The sequence below is a fragment of the Anopheles nili genome, chromosome 3, assembly GCF_943737925.1.
Source record: "Anopheles nili chromosome 3, idAnoNiliSN_F5_01, whole genome shotgun sequence".
In the NCBI taxonomy this organism is placed as follows: Eukaryota; Metazoa; Arthropoda; class Insecta; order Diptera; family Culicidae; genus Anopheles; species Anopheles nili.
Window position 1 is genome coordinate 68,433,543 of NC_071292.1, and position 22,113 is coordinate 68,455,655.

The window sequence follows — 22,113 nt, forward strand, 5'->3', positions numbered from 1 at the left end:
AACAACCCGCATAATCCTCCAAATGGGGTCCCGTTAATGCATCATTTTTCCACCACCAATTGGCCGATAATAGACGCTTGCCTGGTGGGTTGCACAAACAGGAAGACTGACCCGTCGCGTTCATGTGGGCTGCAAATTACTTCGCGTTATTCCCGCGGATTGCGCCGTGCTGCTACAAACTGCTTACACGGTTCAGACCTACGGGTCACAATTTCTCGCCCCAAGCGCGCGAAACCCGCGGCACGTCACAGACGAAATAAATCTTAATCAAATTAAATCGTCGAGCGGCTGGCGATGCAAAAAAAGGGGTCGAGGTGCGCTTCAACGGCTTGTCACTGTCACGGTGTACGCCTGCGGGAAGTTTCCACAGAGTCCCGGCTTCAGCAACCGGACAGGGTTGAACTACATAAATTGCATCTTTCCGCGCCTCGACTCAAACGTGAGTGACGGGAGACGAGAAACGCCTGGACGTTAGCATGGATGGTAAACCTTTTAGGTTTAGACCCACGCGTTGACTGGCGCACTAACAAGATAGGCCTACGATGCCAGACTGCCACTAACCGTTCGGACTGCACTTTCCCTACTCCAATTAGTGTACCCTTTAGCATAACGCGTTGCGCGGTTTCTGGCTCCGCGACACTTGCTCTGTGCGTTTCGCGGGAATTGCGATTTATTTAACGTCATGCATGTGTCACTCTGACAGGGAGCCGTTCAATGTAGGCAGGGCGCGTTGGATCTGACAACGGATACCGGTTCACGTGAGCTGCTGCTACCGATATCTGCAACCGAAGCAGGTTACTACATCCTGCTGTAGACTTGTGTGCTTCGTAGATCTCAAAGTAATCCACGCTGAACTCCAGCGAACGACGCTGTCATTTGGTGCTGCCTGCACGCAATGAGGGTTAGACACATGCTCAGCTGCGGATCTACGTCTCGCGGCCTATCGTTTAGCCGGTCCGATTAGCCGGCAATGTAACTACAATGGCGCCACATTCCTAGGCACTGTCTCATTTATCTGTCACGATGATATACGGTATAAAACGATTGCTTTTATCACCGCCACTAGGGTCAAATGGAAAGAGTAACATTCTTCTCGCGCCTGCAGCGTGTTCCAGGGATAAAAGTCCCTAGTGAAGGTTGGCGCCTGACGTGTATTATTGATTGATTTGTGGCGTACGGATTGGAATCGGTGTTAATTCCCCCAGAACACTCCATCCGGCCGGTGCTAGCAGCCTGTCTCGAATATCGCATCGCATAAAGATAAATGGTACAGATCGTGCATTATTCCACTCAATCTCTGCAACGATTCCATGGGGAAGAACATAATCGCTCTACAGCTTCACAACGAGAGCAAACCCAGAGGACCCGTACGTCCTCGGGAACTCATTCCTGCCGACAAATCGTGCCCGGTGTGTAAATCCTCCCGAGCTTAGCGCGTTATGAGAATTTAAACCTCTCGAGAAATAGACCACCGTCGTACGTCGGTGCGGGCGAAACCGGCCATCTTCTCTCCATTATCGGTTGTGAGTCCTTTTGCACGGGCTCATCCTCGTTCGTGATGTCCTTTTTCGTTCCAATTTGTCTGGATTTCATGATCAGTTAGCACCCGGACTCAAGTGTTCTGTGTAAAACACAAAACACGACATGCTGTCCATTCCGTCGCTCTAAATTGACCAGTAACCCGGAGCTTGAACGCCGCCACGTCCGATGGTGTAAAATGTAAGCAATTTTATATTGTTATAAATGATCCCGAAATCCAGCGGAATTGCATTACCTCGCTTGTGAATGGTGAAGACTTTATTCCACCAACAACAAAAAATCAAATAAAAACACATCATTCTTCATTGATCGGGTGTTAAGAGGCGCACGAAACAACCCCTCTTTTGTCTGTTGGAGAAATTCTGATAAAATTGGACTCGTTTGAAGTCGAGGAAATGACTGGTCTCTCCTTTCGCACATAACCCCTCGCAAGGGTTTCGTCCCGGCCCGTATGGGCTGGAAAAAGAGTTCGTGTTGATTATTGATTCCGGAACCGTTTTTGGGGATGCTTTATGTCGTCTGCGTGGGATAAAATGGGCCGATTGTCCATTTGGCTGCCGACCAGCGAAAAAGTGCCGGAATCGAATCGAATTGGGTTCGTTTCTTCAATACACACCCTTCTTGATCGATTTGATTGGATTTGTTTAACCATTTCTTTTCGTTTCTTTCTCCCGTTTCGTTGTAGGTACGTATCAAGGATAGTTTATGGTATCCGGAAAGTCCGGCTTGTATCGAACCCAAGAAGTAAACCCATCCTGACACGGTTCTTGCGTGGCGTGCATGTTTGAATAAGTATATTATTATGTGCTAAATTAAAATGAATCGTTTTCGTAGCACGATTGGATTTCATCGAAAGGGATATCTAGTCAGTATGTTGCGTGAAAATGCGCAACAAAGTGGTATGTTAAACAAGTGTTTAAAACATTTCCAACACTCTGGGCTGTGGAGATAGAAAATGGATGCAATTTCATTTGCAACCAATATGCCAACGTTGGTTAGCAAATGGCCGGTTGCCAATCATCGATTCTAGTCGGAGCCTAGCAAATGAAAGCAATTTTGCAAGAGAGTAGCATTTCCCCAGCCGATCAAGAATTCGTTGGCATCGCGGATGAGGAGTCAAAATTTCCAATTCAACCCGCCAGCGTGGCTTGGAACGGCTCCAGGCCTTCGCAATCAACCGCACGCGACAGAGTTGCGAAAGTTTTCCGAACATTCGACGCCATTCGCGAAGGCAAAGCGACCACTGCCCGTGTGCATGCATTAAATTTGCATAATGCACACCTCCGCTCAGTCGCTCTCGCTGAATCCGTGGAGCTGTTTTTTTTCATGTATTATTTCGCAGTCCTTCCGAACGACTCGCCTGAACGGTGGCAGTTTGGGAAAAAATATCGATCACTCGTATTCGGTCGAGCACGGCAGAGGAATACATTTAAAGTGCTCGACGTGTGCACGTCTCGCAGCAATAGATAGACCGTGCAAACAGGCCGATAGTTCGATGACTTTTGGGTCTTGCATTGCAATGAGTACACAACGAGATGCAAACTTCGCGGGACCACTCCCAACTGTGATCCGTACCGGCGTGCGGATGCCGGCGACGACTTGCGAGTTTTCGCATTACCTCGACTTTTACTGCTTGTGTTAGCGCGTTGCTACGGTTGGTCAACAATTGTCTCCTCACAAAGGGAATACATTTTTCATAAAATAACATCTCTTTTTCTGCTGCTGCCATTTGCGTGTCCTTTTCTCAGTGTACACGTGGCAGGCAAAAAAATCCACTGCCATGCTCGATAAGTGTATGCAAATAGACTCGAAAGCAAGAGTAACCGTCGACGAAGAGTCTACGTCCTGCTGGGTTCTTCTTTTGACAGCGTGGCGTAACGCTGGGCGACAAAATTATATCCACTTATATATTATTTACGATCGCACGATGAAACGGCACTATTGCTTATCCCATCCGCGTACAGTGTGTCCACACACCGTATGACATTTGCAGAAATTTAAGCATAGAAGAGAATATGATTTGTATTCATGCGATAAATTGAACACATTTTGAACGATCAAATACGCCCGAGCGTACCGTTTTCCAATCACTGCATTATAACACCTTTTTCGCTACCGATCGGGCGTCCAATTTCCGGATATTTTCGATGCGAAGGGACAATGTTCTGGCTAGTAGTGGGGTCGTTTCCTCTTTTTGAAAAGGGGTGCTACCAACCTACGCCACGTGTCGCCCCTATTCTTCAAACTACGATTGAGCGGACATCTTTATGTCAATATTTTATCTGTTTTCCATGGCTGTCATTTCCATGGTGCACAGTGGTCGCGGCAGACCAGCAGCAAAGCAAACGCCAGCAATCACCGCATTTCCCGCAGGAGAGTGGCAACACAAACAGCACGTTTGGTTTGTTGTAAATAATTAATTAAAGCAAACATGCAAATCAATTTTTGAACGCACATTGATAAACGCTCCCACAGCTTTTGCACGTCGATTGGCGCCTTCGTTCTCTCCGCTTCCGTTCCGATTAGACATTCCCGGCAGTCAGCAACCGAATTTGAGCGAAGTTTTTGATCGGCAAACTGAGCCACTCCTCAAAACACGAAACGACGGCACGACAGGAGCCCGGTCGAAAGGTTCACAACCCCCAAGGGAGCTGTTAGGTTTGTGCTTGCTCATGCATTTAAATTTATTTTGCGCTCAGGCCTAGACCATGCCCGCCACCCGGAAGTTGCTTCCCAAAATGCCCGACCCGTTTTCCCGGTGCGGTTCGATGGCGGAGACGAATTGCCGGCGCGTCCCGATTTCGTCACATCCCCCGGCAATCCCATCCGGTTCATCATATTTAGGTCAGCTGCTTCTTCGGCTGCCACCGCGCGTGACTGTTGTTGTCAGTTATTTTATCCCCCATTTTGGAAAACGCGGGAGTCCTAGTACTGCGATCAGTTGATGTTGTTGTGGTCCTGCCGGAATGTAGATATACATTTTTTCTGTTGCTTTCCTCTCCGTTTTGCTTTTGCGTTCCCCATGGGCAGTGAGTGGCAGTGTGGAATCTCAGCCATCCAACCCCTTTACACGTGGTGGATAAAAAGAGCCACCGCTTGTTGGTCGGAATTGATCCCGCGTCATCCTGGTTTGGGAAGCTTTTCCCGTACGCTCCCCTTTCGATAACGATAACGAATAAGGATAGATTTTATTAGCGGCCGTCTGAATGGCTATGAGACGTGCCCTGAGGCGTACAAGCGGTGCGTTAGTAACCGAACGCCGTTCACCACCTCCCTAGCCACTGCTGCTGTGACGGCGTCGTCCTTCGTAGTCCTTTTGGAAACGGACGTAAAATTGCGTCCCCTTTCACAGGCAACCGGAGTGTCTACTCGTCGATGTATGAAAGCAGCGGGCGGAGGTTGTGTTTATATAAATCCCATCATAAATCCATCTATTTATCTCGGTCTGTTGAAAGCAAAAACAGCAATCTGGGAGGATGACAGCTGGAGCGAGCAGAGCTCTCCCTCTTTGGCCGTCTGTGCCGCCTTTGTTCCCTCCGTTGAACGCCTAAACGTGGCGCCACGAAGGAAGGGAGTGTACGAACATCTTCACGTCATCTTTTTACGAACAGCGTATTCTAACCCTCTCGAAGCAGATGCTGCAGTATCAAGTGGTATTTGGGAGTTGTGCGATGCTTCGTCTGAATTCAATCCTGTTCTAGCTCCCTATATGTTTCATTTCTCGAGCTGCTAGGACGAGGTTTAAGAAGATACTGTAGCAAAAATACAGTAATGGTAATGAGAATTTGATTTAGGATAATATCACTTTTGGAGAATGCAATTTTAAGGCAAATTGCAACAGAACAACCATGAACTTTAATGCAAAATACGTCCTTTACATTAAGTTTTATTTTTCTGCATCCATTCTGCCATAATGGGCTTCCCTCATATCATAAAACGACCTTGCAATGTCCCAACAGCAGCGATAACAGTCGTCCTGTGGTTGCACATAAAATGATCAAATGAGGCTTTGTGCTTTTTTCCAACAGGTCTTCTACAACGCTGGTCTTCCAGCATCAAGAGCAGTAAACGGCAATTATTACCGTTCACTGTTTCGTTCATAAATCGGTTTACTTTCATTGTACAATTCTTCAAAGCCTCGCCCACACAGGAAATGGCCCGCAGTGTTCACATAAAATCATGATCATTTCCGAATACACTGGCACAAGTTAAATTACCTTTGCGTGGTTGGGAACGCCTCCATTTGACTTACTCCTCGCATATCGCACCGGTGGTTGACCAAAAATGGTTGCTGCGACTAACGAGCAGTTTTTCCCGGTGAGACTCATCTCTGGGTGAAAATTTTTGGGCGGACAGGGTCGATAGCGGTTCGTTAGATAATAAATCCCACTCGCTCACAAAGGGACATAAAAACTTCAGCTACCTCGGCTCCACCGTGGAACTGAAAACCAACCTGCAATCTGCACGACCACCTGTCTTACTCTAGCATCGCTTTTTTGCTTTCAAAAGCAATTAAAATTCAGTTATAGCATGCCGCATATGCTCGTCAAAATCCTGCTCCCAAAGGATACCAGCCAGTGGCCGGAAGGGATACCGCAAGGACATCGATGATCCAGACCGAGTTTTACATGTCCTTTGTTGCGTTCGATCCCTCGAGCACCGACGTTCACAGAGAACTCATTTTCACATTTTGTCACGTACCAAATGTGTTTAAATAAAGGAAACAGATTCCCCATGTTGACTTTTTGTACAGTTTACGATGGTAATATGTTCCTTACAGTTTGGTGTTTTCAACACGACGCTTAAAAAATAACCGAGCTCATGTGATCAAATTTTGCTGTAGAAAAAAGTTTTTCCGGAAAAAAACGTTATGTTACCTTGATTCATTATCCTCCACAACACGTGAGAGGAAGAAGTTGGTTCATTTTCTTGGCGACAAAAGAAAATACACGCTCAAAGGTGTAAGTTTCAAGCATTCGCATCTCGTAAACTTGACAAAAACCCTCTCGGAGTTATGCTAGATTGTGTTTTTGTACGATTTCAACTGAATTGCTTCTCCATTAGCGCTAGAGCACGGAAATAGTGACTACTTAACACCTTCTGCAGAACCAGGAAGTACTTCGCCTGAAAGGTATGCAACCCAAAGAGTGTCGCTGTAAAGAAGGACTTGGCTTCACGCTTATGGTCGCTTTTCTTTCCAGTAGCCGTACAAGATTGTATCGTGTTCACACCAAGTGTGAGTGTGCTAAGTCAAAAATGCACGTGTGTTCAACGAACTCGTCGTGCAAATGCAATGTACCATTTTCTTGGCTCTACGGTAAAAACATGCTCTGGTGCATTCGTATCCCGCGGTGCACTTCTATGGTTGCTCTCAGCTGGTGTGATGAAGTAGCTTCTCTCTCTCTCTCTCTCTCTCTCTCTCTCTCTCTGTCGTCCGTTTTGCAGATTTTTAGCCCTTTGATGCCTGTTGAAACTGTTGGTGGCTTTACCTTTATGTGGTACTTTTCCTCATTTTCCCACCCATCGCGTCAGCTTCAAAACGCACGTAAACGAAGGATGTATTTAAGAACTTGTGTGGATAGCGTAATATAGTTTATTGTTCCAGAGTGACATTTCTTGTCGGACAATTTCACCACTCTTGAGCACCTTTTATGCGCTAAAGTCGTTGAACTAGCAACGTTAACAAGACCACAATCGACCACCAGGAATCCGTTAGCCGCACTTGTGCACAATTGTGCAGCGGTACGATCCGATGCCGTTTGCTCCGAAATAGGTAAAGGGAGTAGCGCGCTTTGGCATCGATCTACCGGTTCGATTCTATTCCGCTCCGTAGAAGGGCAGTCGTGTGGTCAACGTGCGCACTCAATGCCCTCGGATGGCATCAACACCATGACACATCTTGATGTATCTCTGGCAGGAACGGATCCTGTGCAGGTATCACGTTGCACACTTTCATACAGGCCGTCCGCGGGTTTCACATTCTGATGACCAAATCGTGGGAAAACGAATGGTTTTTTACTTGCCGCTTCAAGGTGATGTCTCCGATATGTCTCCGGTATGTCTCGGAGTGCAACGAGCATTGCTTGGGCAAACTACCGGTTTCTCTATCACCCGGGGTATCATGTGCCCGTTTTGGACACACCACAGTTGTAGTGGTAGAACTTGTTTTTTTGTCTGCGATTTTCTTTAAATCCTGCTGCACCACGAAAGCGAAGGAAAAACCCGTCAAGGATCTCAAGAAAGCACTTACGCCAAAAATGGAACACTTACGCTTGAACAAGGGAGTGAGACAGCAGAAAAAAAAACAGGGAAGTTCCATTTGTCCATATTTTTGTATTCATCGCCAAACACCGGTAGACCACCGACCACCGGCTCCCTTGTTTGCGCCACCCGCTTTACGAGCCGGCTTCATCATCAGGCTCCCTGGGTCTCGGACCGTATGAAAACATAATGTCGCAAAGATTTATTTTAGGAATTACACGTCGCCTTTTCGCTGGTGTGTGATGGTGACTGCCTGCTTTCTTCGCGAACCGGGGACAAGGGCCAAAATGGGGGCCCTGCTTCGAAAGCGCTTACTGGAAACGTGTACGGAATAAACGAGATTTCCTTCCCGAGCTAATATGTTACTCTCGCGCTGTTGCTGGTCGATGCTTTTGATCATTGGGGGGCTCGTGGTCCACCACATTAATATCCACCAGCAGCGTACTCAAGCCCTATTTCTTCGCATGGCTTATTGGCGTGAAGTGGGGTGATGCTCTCTTTCGCATGGAAGCCATGGAAAATCCCTTAATGTGAGACGTGAAGAAGCCAGCCAAGAAGTCCGGAAAGCCTGTTTTACCTGCTAACATCAAAATGGGCATCATTCGCCATGTTTGTGAAATCTTTCACAGCACCCACCGGACAACGTGTCTTGCTGCAGCATACACTGACGAAGGCAGGCAGAATGTTCACCCTGTCCAGCGAAGGCCATAAAAATCGTGCCGAACCGTATGCTAAAATTCATCCCGCCTCAATCGAACCGCTTCCGGACGACGAAGCGGTAAAGAAGCAGCGGCCCATTCCAGAGGTGCCTTCTATGGCTCGCGATGCTTCTCAACTCTTCCCGGCGACTCCATATTCTTGCTCGGTGTCGTGGTCAAGGGGCAGTTGTTGCTAAAAATAACACAAATCCACTCCCCCAAGCATGCCCGGCGCTACCGGTCAGTGGGTTCCCTCAGGAACGCTATTTTCTTCCCGGTTGACAACGGGGAATTTTCTCTCCATGCTGCGGTGGTGGGTCACGATTGAAGGATCGTCGAGCTGGACGTACCCTAAAATGGGAAAAACTCCCTTCCACGAGACCCGGCCCGGAGTGGGGTAAGGAATTTGATCTGGCTGGACCATCTCTCCTTCTCTGTTTTTTTTCTCTCGCTCTTTTCTCGGCCATTCCCCACTAACCGGTGGTATTTTCTTAGCTGGTTGATTGCCAGTCTGGACGTTTTTGGAACAGAAACGCATCCCTTGCTTGTAAAGCCACTTCTGCTGGATTGCCGCGTTGGAATGCCAAACGAGAAGAGGTCGATCGATCTTTCGATTCCGACCAGTGGAATGCATTTCTATTGATAAAACGCTGCTGAACGACGCAACCCGATGGTGTGCCGTAATGCTCAAAAGGCATGCTTAGCTGTTTACGTGCAATTACATCCCCTTTGGGGACATTCTTCAGTTCCGATGGGTTAGGTGGTGCAATTTATTCCTGCTATAAATAAAATCGGTTTCATGTTGTATTTTTTGTATGCTTCACCCTCACATCTATACATATATATATATATATATATAATTGCTATCTGCTGTCGCTGATCCACGCAAAAGGAGCTCATTGAAAGCAAATTCGTTGTCAAATTTGGCCGCTGCATTCCTGCTGGACGTCCTCCAGCAAATTGACACACGGAATTGACCGCAAACGCTTTCATGTCACTCGTCCCGTCATACGCCTTTTACGTACCGGGGTTTCCCTGCTTTGGTATTTCCTCCTCGACTTCGCACAATCCCGCAGTGATGTTACAAATTTGGTTTAAATTGAATTTTTGGCAAAAGCACTTTTTTCTCCCTTTGCGTGCCCAGCCATGGGGGTTCTCCTTTGCGCACTGCGTGTACAGCCATTTGCGGTAGTGCCTTTGGGCACCGATCACCGATGGATGGACGGCGACGAGGGCATGAATTTATGCGAATTGAATTTCCATGCATTTATCTCTCCCTCCCGGATATCGATCCGGTGGAAAAGAAATTGTGCGCGTATCGCTGCCAAAAACTGAGGCTGCGGCGGGACTTAAAAGTCTCATTTTTCGATGAGAAGGGTCTAACCGGCACAGGAATAGTTTGCGTTTTTCGCGCCTCTTTAGCAGCACGATACGGAAGAGTTTAGTTTCCGCTGGCGATGGTATCAGTTCGTACACCGAACAGTTGACGCCGTCCTGAAAGCGAAGAGGGCTTACTTTTGGTGAGTTTAACAAGAAAAACTCTCACGTCCTATTGGCTACGAACTGCTGATTTTGTTCTCCCTCACCACGGTTCGAGCACCTTTTTATCTACATCATTTTTTTTTGCAGCTCAAATTCTACTTCACAATATCTACGAATTCTTCGAGGGGGAACAAACCAAAAGCAATAATATACAAGATGCTGCCTGTTTTGCCTCTAGACGTTCAAGAATGAAAAACCAATCAGCAAGGGGAAAATATTATGTGAAAGTATCTTGTCTAGAAGTTTTTACCGACTCCCATCCTTTGAGCTTCTTCCATTCTGCTTGCGTTTAGAAAACCTCTGAGAACATTGTAGAAATTCGGATTCTACTCTTGTTTTTGCAATCGAAAAGATGCTTGCTTCTGCATCATCACCAGTGAGAGTGTTTAAAATGCTGCTTTTCCTCGCGGAATCCCTAACCACGCGGAATGGAAGTAGCCAATCTGGTGGTGCATAAAGTTTGACACTTTCAGTTGCACTGAATTGCCATTCTTATCACCGGATTTGCTTTTCCTCTCACACCTACCGGTGGGGGATAAACTTTTCATTCGATTGCGCGAAAATGCAACCGTTTGGCTGATTCTCGACTTTCCAATTTCGAGCACCTTACAATGGAAGGCCAAACTTATCCGCCACACCTTCCAGCAACACTTCAAGCTGGTCATAAACATCGTTGGAAGGCGCCTACTTGACGATAGGATTCGTGAAGATGGCTTAGGAAACCGACACTAGCAGGCAGACGATTCCGTCAGACAGGTTTTTTTTTACGGAAGAAGGAAAAGTTCAAAACATTCTAGACGGCTGCCGATAAGAAAAGAAAATTTCTTTATCTCTTACTTTCTTATTGCGGATGTGCTATGACTCGTTCTATGTTCCTTGCATTCCTTTCTCGTTGGAATTCAGCAATTCTAAGATGTGCATCCAATGAAGCGCATTTAGTAGCCAGTCTTTTGGAGGTATGATAGATGTATTTGTTTTTAATTAGTCACTGCAAGCAAGTAGTGTCGTCTTTATCATGCTTCGTTTTTATTCGCTAAAATAATATCCAAATATGCACTAGAAGTAACAATTTGGATTTATTGACGATATTTTATTTGAAGCTCTAATTTATATGTTATTCGAACATCATTTAAATACTTTTTAATGAGAAAAGTTAGACCACTGCATGTTTTGTGTATTTTTGCTACCTTTTGCGAACCATTGACCGCCTGCAATAGTGGCACAGGAATCATCTTAACGTGACGCAGGAATGTTTATTATTCTACTAACGAGCCAAATAACTCTCCAAGCGTATCCTCCTCCAACGCGTCAGCAATGTCATTTCCAGGGGCGCCGGAATAAATTCACTCGCGAAAAACACAACCGTTTGTTTCCGCTCGTGTCTCTTAAGCTCTCCGATGTCTTCATACCCCATATGGGTTGAAAATTCACTTGCCTGCAGTGAGTTCTTGGTGCTGCATTGCATTCTTTCGAAAAGGCCACGTCAGGAAAGGTGTACTAACGAACTTTCCGTCCAAAACCGGCCAAGCATCGTTGAACTGTGGCAGTATTTGGCCGTTTCGAACTTCCTCGCCACCGGAAGATGATACCACGAATGAGAAATTCCGTTGCCACCGAGCAAATACCCCTAGCAAGTGCTTGCGGGGCGAAAGGTAGCTGTTTAATCGTACCTCAGGGAAATAAGACTAAACTTCCTGATCCTAAGCACAAGGTATGGGCGATTTCACGTGTACGGGGAATGTTTTTAATGAAAAGCTTGCCGTAGGTTGCAGCTGCAAAATGGCTCCTGTTTGCTTTCCTCAAGAAGGAAGTGGGAACTTTTGCAAACTTTTGCTCCATCATATACCCGCGCCGGATTCCACCATTATGTAGCGTGTTGAGTTCATTGCCCTATTTGGTTCGAAAGAGAGTGCCAAAATCGAGACGCTAAAACATATAATCCAGAGCAAAAGTATGCTTGCTGGGATGTACGACATCTGTGAAACATTTTATTTTAAAATCCACCATATTCGGTAAACCGCACAAACGGAATTTCCATAAATCAAAATTCCAATAAAAATGTGGATAAAGACATATATCATACGGCTGCATAAAATCACGTTAGGTCCCTGTTTCGTGACGGTGAAATTCTTTCTCCAATCCTGGGATATGGAGTCTGGACGTGCGAATCCATCCCCGAAATCGTATGCGCAACATCGCGATTGTTTAACAAAATAAAATGCATGCCGTGGCCACGTTCTTTGGCATCGATTTCCGGAAGGACAGTCACAGTTTGTTTCCTTCGTTTCCCGATACAAAAGTGTGCTGAAATCCATCCTCCCCGTACTAAGTGAGTTCTCTCGTGTACGAAATTGCATCCGGGAAAGTCGTGATTTATGCCGGTACGCCGGAACGGCAACAAAGATAAAGATTCTGGGTATAAAATGAAACGAAACCGTTCGCAGGAAGTTTGTTTCGCGCCGCAACTCAAACTCCAAGCACACACTCCTGCGAGCGAGGAAAGTGAGCTGGAAAATGATTTTCCTCATTTCTGTGAGGTTGAATATTTTATGCAGCGCAAATGGAGGATTTGATTCATCTTATTTGAAGCTGGAATGTGTTTTTCCTGCGTCAATGTACTCCCTAGCTTTGTGCTTTGTTACCGTGTACGTTATTTCGAGCGTGATTTGTGAATGATTGCGAAGCAACCGACGAACAAGGTGCGGGGAATCATTTTTTGATAAATTTCCTCCCACATTAAAAAAGCAACCGCCGGTGGTGGAATAAAAATGAAATACAGTTCTGCTCTGGTTGTCATTAATAAAGGTAATAACGCTGAATTTTTCGTTGAAAACATTAGCAAATTGCCGGCCTACTTTTTCGAAAAATGCCACGATTGGCGTCATTTAATGCCTGTTTTTTTCTCGTTTTCCTGGACCTTTTCTTGGAGCTAATGTAACAACGTACGTGGAAGTAAAATCGAATCAAAAGTTCGACATGATTCCAATATTTATTTATGAACTACCATGTGCATTAAAGTTACTTATTTGCTCGTTGCGTTCGAGCGAATACACGATGTGAGAAGCATAAAGGAGACAGACTTGAGAAAAATGCTCTCATCCAAACGCGACCGAGGAACCGAGATGTGTGTCATCTTTTGAGACGCGAATCCAATTTTCTATCGGAAATGTACATTTTCCCGTGTCTCGCCGCTAGGGACGAGAGTGGGAGTCGGTCCCATCGCCTAACGGGGGACAGTAATTCAGGTTTTTCCACGAATCCGCAACCGTCGGTGATGGAAAAGTCCACAAACGCAGCCAAGAATATCGCGCGATCGGAGTGGTTTTTGGTTGCGTTTGTGTTTCGTCAGTTTGTTATCTAATTTATTAGACGTGTCTCTTGTGGAGGGATGACGACGGAGAGAGACTTCTCGTTTCTTGCCACGAGGACGACCGTAATCGAACTCAATCGTACAGGTCCGCAGAGACGAAAGCAATCAGATTGAATGATTGCAGAGTGCAGGCTGATTGATTTTCCCTCCTCATTATGCTGGTGTCCCCAAACGAGATTTGACGAGTGGGTTAGAATACAAGGTAGACGAATGCAGTTGCATACGAATGCTCTAAAAGGAATGCATGGCATGTAGTTATTTCCCATTACGATCGTATGTACAGCTTTCTCCACAAGCTGCTTGTGTAACATGATGAAAAACGACCTCAATTAGATAGAAGCAATCAAAGTCATGCACTTTAGCCATTGGAAAACAATTCTGTAAATGTATAAATTTTGTAATTTATATTTTGCATAAAATGGCCTCAACTATGCAATAATTTTATGCAAAAACCATTAACCAAACGAATAATCAAAAAGTGACTTTTCTCTATGGACACATTTTAAGGTTTTCCTTTTATTTATCCCTCCCCTTAAGCTACCTTTTATGATAGAAAACGAGTAAAAACGTTTCTTTTATTATAATTTATTACCACAATGGTACGAAAACAAACCCTCTAATGCTGTGACACAATGCCGGCGTGACGATAATGTGTTTGCGACGTCATTTCCGCGTGAAACTCCCGGAACGGGGAATCCTGATCGTGCCGGAAAAACCGCCCTCATCGCCCCGCCCGCCCAGGGCGTTAATATTCAAAGCCACTTTTCGGTAAATTTGCGATGATTCGCATCGCACGGTCGTTGCAAGATGCGCCAGGAGTTGAAACTCGCGTACACAGATTTTCCACGCTTGGGCGGTGGTAAGTTTCCCGAATCCTGCGCTGCGAACCGGAAAACATTAGCTCTCCCTTCCACCTATTCCCCGATGGTGTCCCAAGCCCTGCGACACGGTGTAATAATGAAATTATAATGATACGGCGTCACTCGTCGGTGAATCCTTTTCGTCGTTCCATCGCCTCCGCTGTGTGATTGTGTGGAGGGATATTGCGTCGTCGAGATGAGAAACCCGGTGGGACTCGAATGGTATGGTTTATGGAAATTCGAGCAGCACCATAAAAGCAGTCCTTTAACCCTAAACAACTCCTCCAAATGCTCAGCATCGATTTAGAGCCCCTCGGGGCATGCTATGAGCGTATGTTTGGCGTGTGCTTCTTCCTAGTGGCATCCTTCTGTATCCTTACCGCGCATTCAATATCGATGCTCTGTTCCCGCTCAACTTTATCAATAGGCGAGGGAATATTCCACAACGTAACCGTCTTTGTTTGCGCTCATAGGATACTGTTTGTGTCCGACATTTTGCTTGTGGAAATATTACACAACGATATAATTTTATTCTGCAAATATGCTCAAATTTTGCTCAAATGACTTATGAAATTCCCAATTTGCGAGCAACGTGAGCTAGTATATTCCGTTACAGTACGGTAGAGATATATTTGAACCCAGCTTTTCCATTGTTGGCGAATGGAAAAACCCCACAATTGCATCGAGATTTTTTTGTAAAGTATATTTTTTCGATCGATTTACTGATATCTAATCGTTTCTTTCTCGATATGTGGATATCAAAACCGCTCCATCGAAACGAACGATGTATACATTTTTTTTTCTATTTGTCGAAGCAGTTTACCGACCTAAAATAAAAGCAAACGCATTTCGACCGGCTGGCTCAGGGTTCGGTTCGGTAATTTTCAATGTTCGAAATACTGCACCCGGAAAAAGCTGGAAAAATAAATCAATATGCCGAGTGCGATGCACGTAGTCGAGTGTGCAATTTTGTTGACAGGATTGATGCAATAAAGCATACAGCCAAGGGAACAGCATAACGGCAACAAGAGCGTAAATCCCGGTAGCAAATAAAAACTCACACACAACTAGCATCGGCACCAGGACTAAATTAGAAGAGTAGAGACTGTTTCGCCTTGTCTCTTCTATTCGGGCAGCTCAGTTTAATGCTATCCATCCAAAAGCCTTTCTCTTGCACACGCTCTGAGCCGCAGACCATGTTCCAGTATCAACCCTACACCGGTTCACTGAGCAGCGTCGTAAAACATAATCGAAGCAGAAGCTTCACAAAAGCGCGCCTCCAGACTTCATGGGCGAACGGTTGCCAGTTCGCGGCGCGGTGGCGAATTAGTTTTGCCTCCGATGATAGCCACCGGTAGTTACCGAGTCTGTTTACGAAAGATTTAGTCGCACCGAATGAAGGAGTGAGTGGTGGGAGCTTTAATAGCGAAATAAATCAACTGTATGGAGTCCACTTGGCAGAAGCGTCGTCAGGCCAAGCGCATAACCAAGGCGGGTGACGAATGTAGTGTCCTTTCTCGCTGACTTGTTTGCGACTCCGCACGTTTAGCGATGAAAGTCGTATCGAAGCTTACTGCCGATATCATGCAATGCAACCGAGTGGAAAAATTTGTTTGTTGACCAGTTGCTTTGTAAGGTCTTTGTTTATTTTCTATCTTAATTTATTGCTTTATTTACTCATATGTTCTTACTTTAGTTCATTACACATATCTTACTCATCTCAATTGTTACTAAAGACAAACTTGAAGATTGGTAGATTTCAAAAAAGATAAACAAAGCTTTCGTTTCCAACTGTGCAAACTTTGTCTACCACAACTCACTATAAGTGTTGAGGAGTCCTCGGATAGATTAGCATCGTCACCTTGTGCGGCTCCAACGAGATGAACGTATATCGCATAATGGTGCAGTGAGGCGCACTAATTCCATTTGACTTCACTTTTGCGTCTGATTCACGTGCCAAGTGCAACGAAAAGGAGTTGAAAAGAGGACTCACATAACATCGTTATGCTACAGCCGAGGTGAAGAAAATCAAGGACAGCGAAAAATATACCTTTTTTTCTGTCTCACAACGACTCTTTAAGCGGTGTCCTTTCCACGCTGCGGTGGATATGTGCCGTTCGGCCGATGCACTCTCAAGCGGTGTTGCAAACAAGCAAGAGCAACATTCTTCGCCACTGGTGAAATGGGTGTAACAGTAAGTGCGGTGAAGTGGTTCCACTCGGGCGATCCTGGAACCGCGTGGTGCAACGATAAAAGGACACGTGTCTCTCTTTTTTTGTTTTGTTCGACGCCTCAGCAGAGTTACGATAATGCGCCAAGGTACATTATGGAGCACCGCCAAGGGTGCAGCAGATTGAAAAATAAACATATAAAAGGGAGACGCTGGAGTGGCTAGACGGCGCACAGACGAGAGATGAGATACGATAAACCGGCGTAAGCCAACGGCCCGGGAAACCGCCGCCCGTCTGAAGCATAATGTCTCGCTGAGAAAACAAAAAGGCGTCCTGCGATCCGGCTGAACAGTGGCGAGGATTTGGGAGCAAATGCAGCTGCAAACTGTTTCATTATTTTAACTTAACCACGGGTAGCATCTTGCGGCACGAAAGACTCATCGTTTGATTCGAGATTACATTGCAGTGATGTAAAACAATTATCCTTAATTGTCTCTAAGGCAGATTAATTGTATAAAACCTATCTAAGGTACGCTACGGTTGAGTTTTTGAAAAGAAAACTTTTAAGAAGAAACTAAAAGGTACTCGTTAATTATTGTGAATATTGTTTTTATTGTTTTTAATATGGAACTGAACGCAATCTAGCAACAATCATGAAAACATCTGGAAAAATTCTAACGCAATATTTCAATTTAAAAGGACACCTCGTACACCAGTTCATGCCTCATGATATACCTCCATGACTGAGATAAAGAGGGCGCTACTGTTTTCGTCCTTTGCAGAGTCAACTGCCAGTCAAAATAATCCTGTAAAGCTCAATTCAAAACGTAGTTAAAACGAATCGAATCCCTGAATACATGTGGATTTAAGTATTTTAGAAAATATTAAAACAAATTTATAATTGTATTTGATGGATTCATCAGAATGAAGTAGGCAAAAAATCAATTGAACATCGCACAATGAAAAACATCGCTACCTTTTAGCATGGCCAGTTCGCATGCGCGCGATATTTTCCCGTATCCAAGGAGTTTTCCCACCCCTTCGATACGGATACGTGTAGGAGCATGAGAAAAGAGTGACAAAAGGATCCGCAAACTAGCGAGCGTGACAAGGATAAGCGATGAAAAGCGGTCGGAAAACCTCTCCTACCAAGATAACACGGTGCGGTGAGTGTGTAAACGACGCGACGTTCGCACTATCGTAGCAACCGTTTCCGGAGGCAGTGAAATCACGCATCCTTACAAACGGGGCAGGAGAACATTTTGCAAGAAGGAGTAGTTTTTAGAGTGATTTTGATATAATACACTAATGTTGCGTTCTTAGGCGAACCGGTAAGCGGTTGAATGTGTGTGTGAGTGTGTGTATTTTTTTTTGAATAGCTGTAAATTCAACATGCATTACGGATTTTATCTGAATCATTAGAACAACAATATGTAAGAGGAACAAGGACATGTATCTGTGATGTGGAAAACAGCAACAAATGGTGGCGGCGGTTCCGTCATCGGGCTAGACCAAAAGATTGATTTATTTCCCCCACTACGAATGTCCTGGTTCTCGAGTGTGACTGTGTACGAACGTGCGAAAATGAGAAAGCGTCTGGCACGGCCTCCTGTGATAGTGTTCAGAATGATCTCACAACCTAGCGATAGAATTTTTAATTAAAATGCCCTCTCAAGAACAATGATGCAGCAACAGACAAGCGCTTCTAATATTAGGGACGCCTAATGACTGGGAATGAGAAATAAGTAAAATGGAAAATGGCTGAGAAAATTCTTCGAATTTTGTATCCGCTTCTAATTCAAAGTGCAAGACACAGTTGGAATATTTCCATACAAACACTTTATTGAATCTTTAAGATGTACAAATAATTGGTTTTTTTTTATGTATTCAATCTTCTTTCTGTTTATCACTTTTTTCAGTCTAGTTTTAGTGGTTTTACAGATGTTTCTTTCACGGTTGTTTACAATCGACAGTACTAACTTAATCAAATGTTAGCAGAAGATATGTTTGAAGGCATTTAAAAATAATTAGTTGCATTCAAACCATAAACATTGCCATTAATCCACCGAGATTACGTCAATGAGAATGATTATAAAATATTACGACCTGTTTCTCGATTGTGAGCAATCGTATTTGCGCTACCGTTAATCACACTTTTCAACAGGCGGGCACGACTCATCTCCAGCATTTGCCAACTTATTCGAGTCGCTATTATCTAACCTCTATTGAAATCGTATTGCCGGCGTTCGTTTTTGGCGTTTTCGCGGGAAACGTGATACGGCTAGTGAATGGCAACCACCGGGGAACAATTGAATATCAAGACTTAATTCGATCCTCCCGCAAATGTTGGAATCTCGTTTCTCTTTCATTTATTTTCGTCACGATAAACGGTAGCACTGCCTTTCGGAATGGTTTCTAACAACCCTTCGCTTTTGCATTCCCTCGTTTCGTTCGCAGGTTCTCACGCCGCAAAAATGTGGAGACGTATATCTGTATGATCTGTTGCCACCGACGTCGGCGCGCGTATGCTCCAGTGGTCCTCCATACCAGCAACAGCATCCCCATTCAGCTTCTGCAGACGCCCTCGATACATACGACGTGCCGAAGCCGGCCATTCCCATAGGGCACGGTGGACCAACGACTCCGGGAACCGGGTACGATCCCCAGCATCATTCACACCATCGGACAACGTGGAACCGGACGCCATCACACCCATACGGCAGTGGCCATCCTTTGGCCCAACAACTGCAACATTATCCTCCATCTGCGCTGTCCTCACCATCGCCATCATCCTCACTAAGCTTCCCGCATCCACATCCTTCCGGACACCACCATCATCATCAACACCATCATCAACTGCACCAGCAGTACCCACACTTGCCACCCGGTGCATACAGGATGGAGGAATCCTATGACGTACCGCGGCCTCTGCTCTCCCAGCAGCAGCACTTGACGCCAAGCAGCTCCAACTCGTCGTTGCTAACGTCTGAAAGCTTCAGCTTGTCGTCCTCGAACCGTTCCTCGCTGGCCAACATGCCCGATTATGACGTACCACGTCGCAATCCGGTGTCGGTGCGTTCCACACCCCCACCACCATCGTCGGCTGCTGGACAGGGAGGACCGGGAACGCCCAGTTTCACAACTAGCCATCATTCGATGTCGATGTCCTCCTTTAGCAGCATGTCGACGTATGATGTGCCACCATCGCACATGCACTCTTCTGGTGCTAACGCAAGTGGGTACGTTTCGGGCAAACTCCACCAGCACCAGCCGGTGATACCGAAGGAGCTACCACTGGAACTCTCTTCCGCTCTGGAAACGCTCGCGAGACTGCAGAACGAAGCCACGACAGCCGTTACTAGGTGAGGTTTCATTGCCATTGTGACTTCAAATAGAGGCGTGTATGTTGGCGAAAATATTTCACACAAATCTTTAAATCTCCGCATTTCAGGTTACTCTCATTCGTTTCTCCGAATTGGAGGGTGAAGGAAAAATTAGATCCCATCCTGATGGACCTGAAGCTAGCAGCTGTACGACTACGAACTGCTTTGCACGACCTTGCGGAGTTCGGCGATGGGGCCTTGGGTAATGCGACTAAGGCAGAGGACAAAGGTAAGTGTGATCAATCGGTGATACTGTAACGAAGGAACACATCAACTAACGATCCAATTCTATCCTTTTGTTCTGTAGGGTTGGCACAGAAGTTGAAACCGCTCGTAAAGGCACTGCGCGACGCGGATAAACTCGTACACGAAGCATCCCAAAATCTGGATGGTCAGGGCTGGACTCTCGTGACACTGCAACGTCCCGAAGCGACGCAGAAGTTACAGCAACAGCTGCCTCCAGACAGTCTCGATCAGCTGATCGCATGTGCGCAAACGCTCACCGAGGACGTCCGTCAGACCGCGTCCTTCATTCAGGGCAATGCGACCCTACTTTTCAAGCGTTCGCATTCGACTCCGCACACGTCCGCCGCGACCACACCTCAGACGCCGACGGGTGCTGGGAAAGGAGTGGGACCAGCTGCTGGAGGCGAGTGGCCCGAGGACTACGATTACGTCAGTCTCGAATCCAAAGAGGCGTCTGCTCGAACAAATGCCGAAATCCGGGACGCGCTGCCAAACGATCTGAAGAAGAACTTCGAGAACGTGGTGCGTAATGCGGCTGATGCGGCCGCAGCTACGGTGGCAGAGAAGCCGGAAGCGCTCGACCCGAACGACAAGTCCGTGCTGGTGTACTACGCGTCACAGACGGTCACGCACATGGGCTACCTCACGCAGGCGATCGATGCGTTCCTGCAGACGGTCGAACACAACCAGCCACCGAAGTTCTTCCTCGCGTACGGCAAATTTGTGGTGCTGAGTGCCCACAATCTCGTCAACATCGGTGACATCGTGCACCGGAACGTGTCACGCGAGTGCATCAAGACACGTGTGCTTTCGTGCGCGGATGCCCTCTCCGAGGCGCTTAAGACATGCGTTGCGAAGACGAAGAAGGCTGCCCAGAACTTCCCCAGTGTCACCGCCGTGCAGGAGATGGTGGACTCCGTCGTGGATATTTCGCATCTAGCCAGCGATCTGAAGATCGCCATGCTGGAAGCCGTTCAGCAGTAGGGAGGAAATGGGGAGAACTAAAGCGTTCCTTAAAGCCAACAAAAGCGAGATCCCGAAGACGCGAGTGTAGCAAAAATAACAAGTAGATCTCAAGGGGTTTCTCGGGTTGCTCTTGTTGTAATCGAACAGTACTTGACTGCAAAAGGAGGATAGAGTTGACTCCCGAACGATCCGGGAAATTATTCAAGTCGGCCACGTGTGCGCATACGCAAGCGAACTCACGTGCGCAGCAAATGCCAAATATAGCAGAACCCCACGCAAGAGAGAGGGATGACGCGATGGGCCGCGCAAAACGGAAAGCGTGGTCCTATCGGCTGCAAGACACTTACCCAGATTTTGCTTTATTTCGCCAAAATCATGGTAAACGTAAGCTAGCAACCACCTTACTATAAAGGCGCCATATATATGTATATCTCTTTATGTTGTAAATATTGTATATGTTTTTTTTGTGTTTTATGTAATTCGCGTTACATAGTAAGTGGCGAGACTATTTGCTTTTGTACGACCCTCCACGCAAATGGAGATATAATTAATGTTTCGTTCTTAGTAGCTATGCGCAGACAATTTCTTGATTATGTTAAAAATTGTACGGCCGGTTTAGGAGGGCGAGAAAATTCAGCAATAATTGTGTCTAACATTTATGATACTGGTAAACGGTGGGTGGAACATATTGTATCCCTCCGAAAGCAAACAGATCGAGAAACAGTCACTCTAAGCCGCGTTGGGGTAAGCACATCGAAACGAATGAAACAAATTCCAAAGGTAACAAATGTTAGATATAGAGCGAAAAAATCCGTGCCGTTACTGCGAAACCGATTGCTTGCGGCATGAAAATTACGATCGACGGCTACACATATTAGATCAGTGTAACTGTTTAGTAACAAACCACACAATTTTCGTTCTATTTAACAAACAGGTCGACACAGTAGCGGGTATGGGTGTGTAACTAAATATCCCAAATCAAGCCAAATTGGCGACCAAAAGCACATCCACCGTTTGCTAACACAACCGACGTATCGAAGAGGATGTTTTATTCAAAACACCGAAGTATTGGGAGTC

The 22,113-nt window shown here is 45.9% G+C and overlaps 1 protein-coding gene across 1 annotated transcript in view; it reads left to right on the forward strand.

Moving 5' to 3' along the window:
• The window catches only part of LOC128723624 (breast cancer anti-estrogen resistance protein 1), a 111,190-nt gene extending 89,885 nt beyond the window's left edge, over positions 1 to 21,305 (forward strand). Inside the window, exons 4-6 of the mRNA XM_053817383.1 lie at positions 18,899 to 19,803; positions 19,893 to 20,053; positions 20,132 to 21,305. Coding sequence (XP_053673358.1) covers positions 18,899 to 19,803; positions 19,893 to 20,053; positions 20,132 to 21,054 — 1,989 coding nt within the window. The 3' untranslated portion in view covers positions 21,055 to 21,305. The remainder of the gene's footprint in view (positions 1 to 18,898; positions 19,804 to 19,892; positions 20,054 to 20,131) is intronic.
• Positions 21,306 to 22,113: the final 808 nt, after the last annotated feature.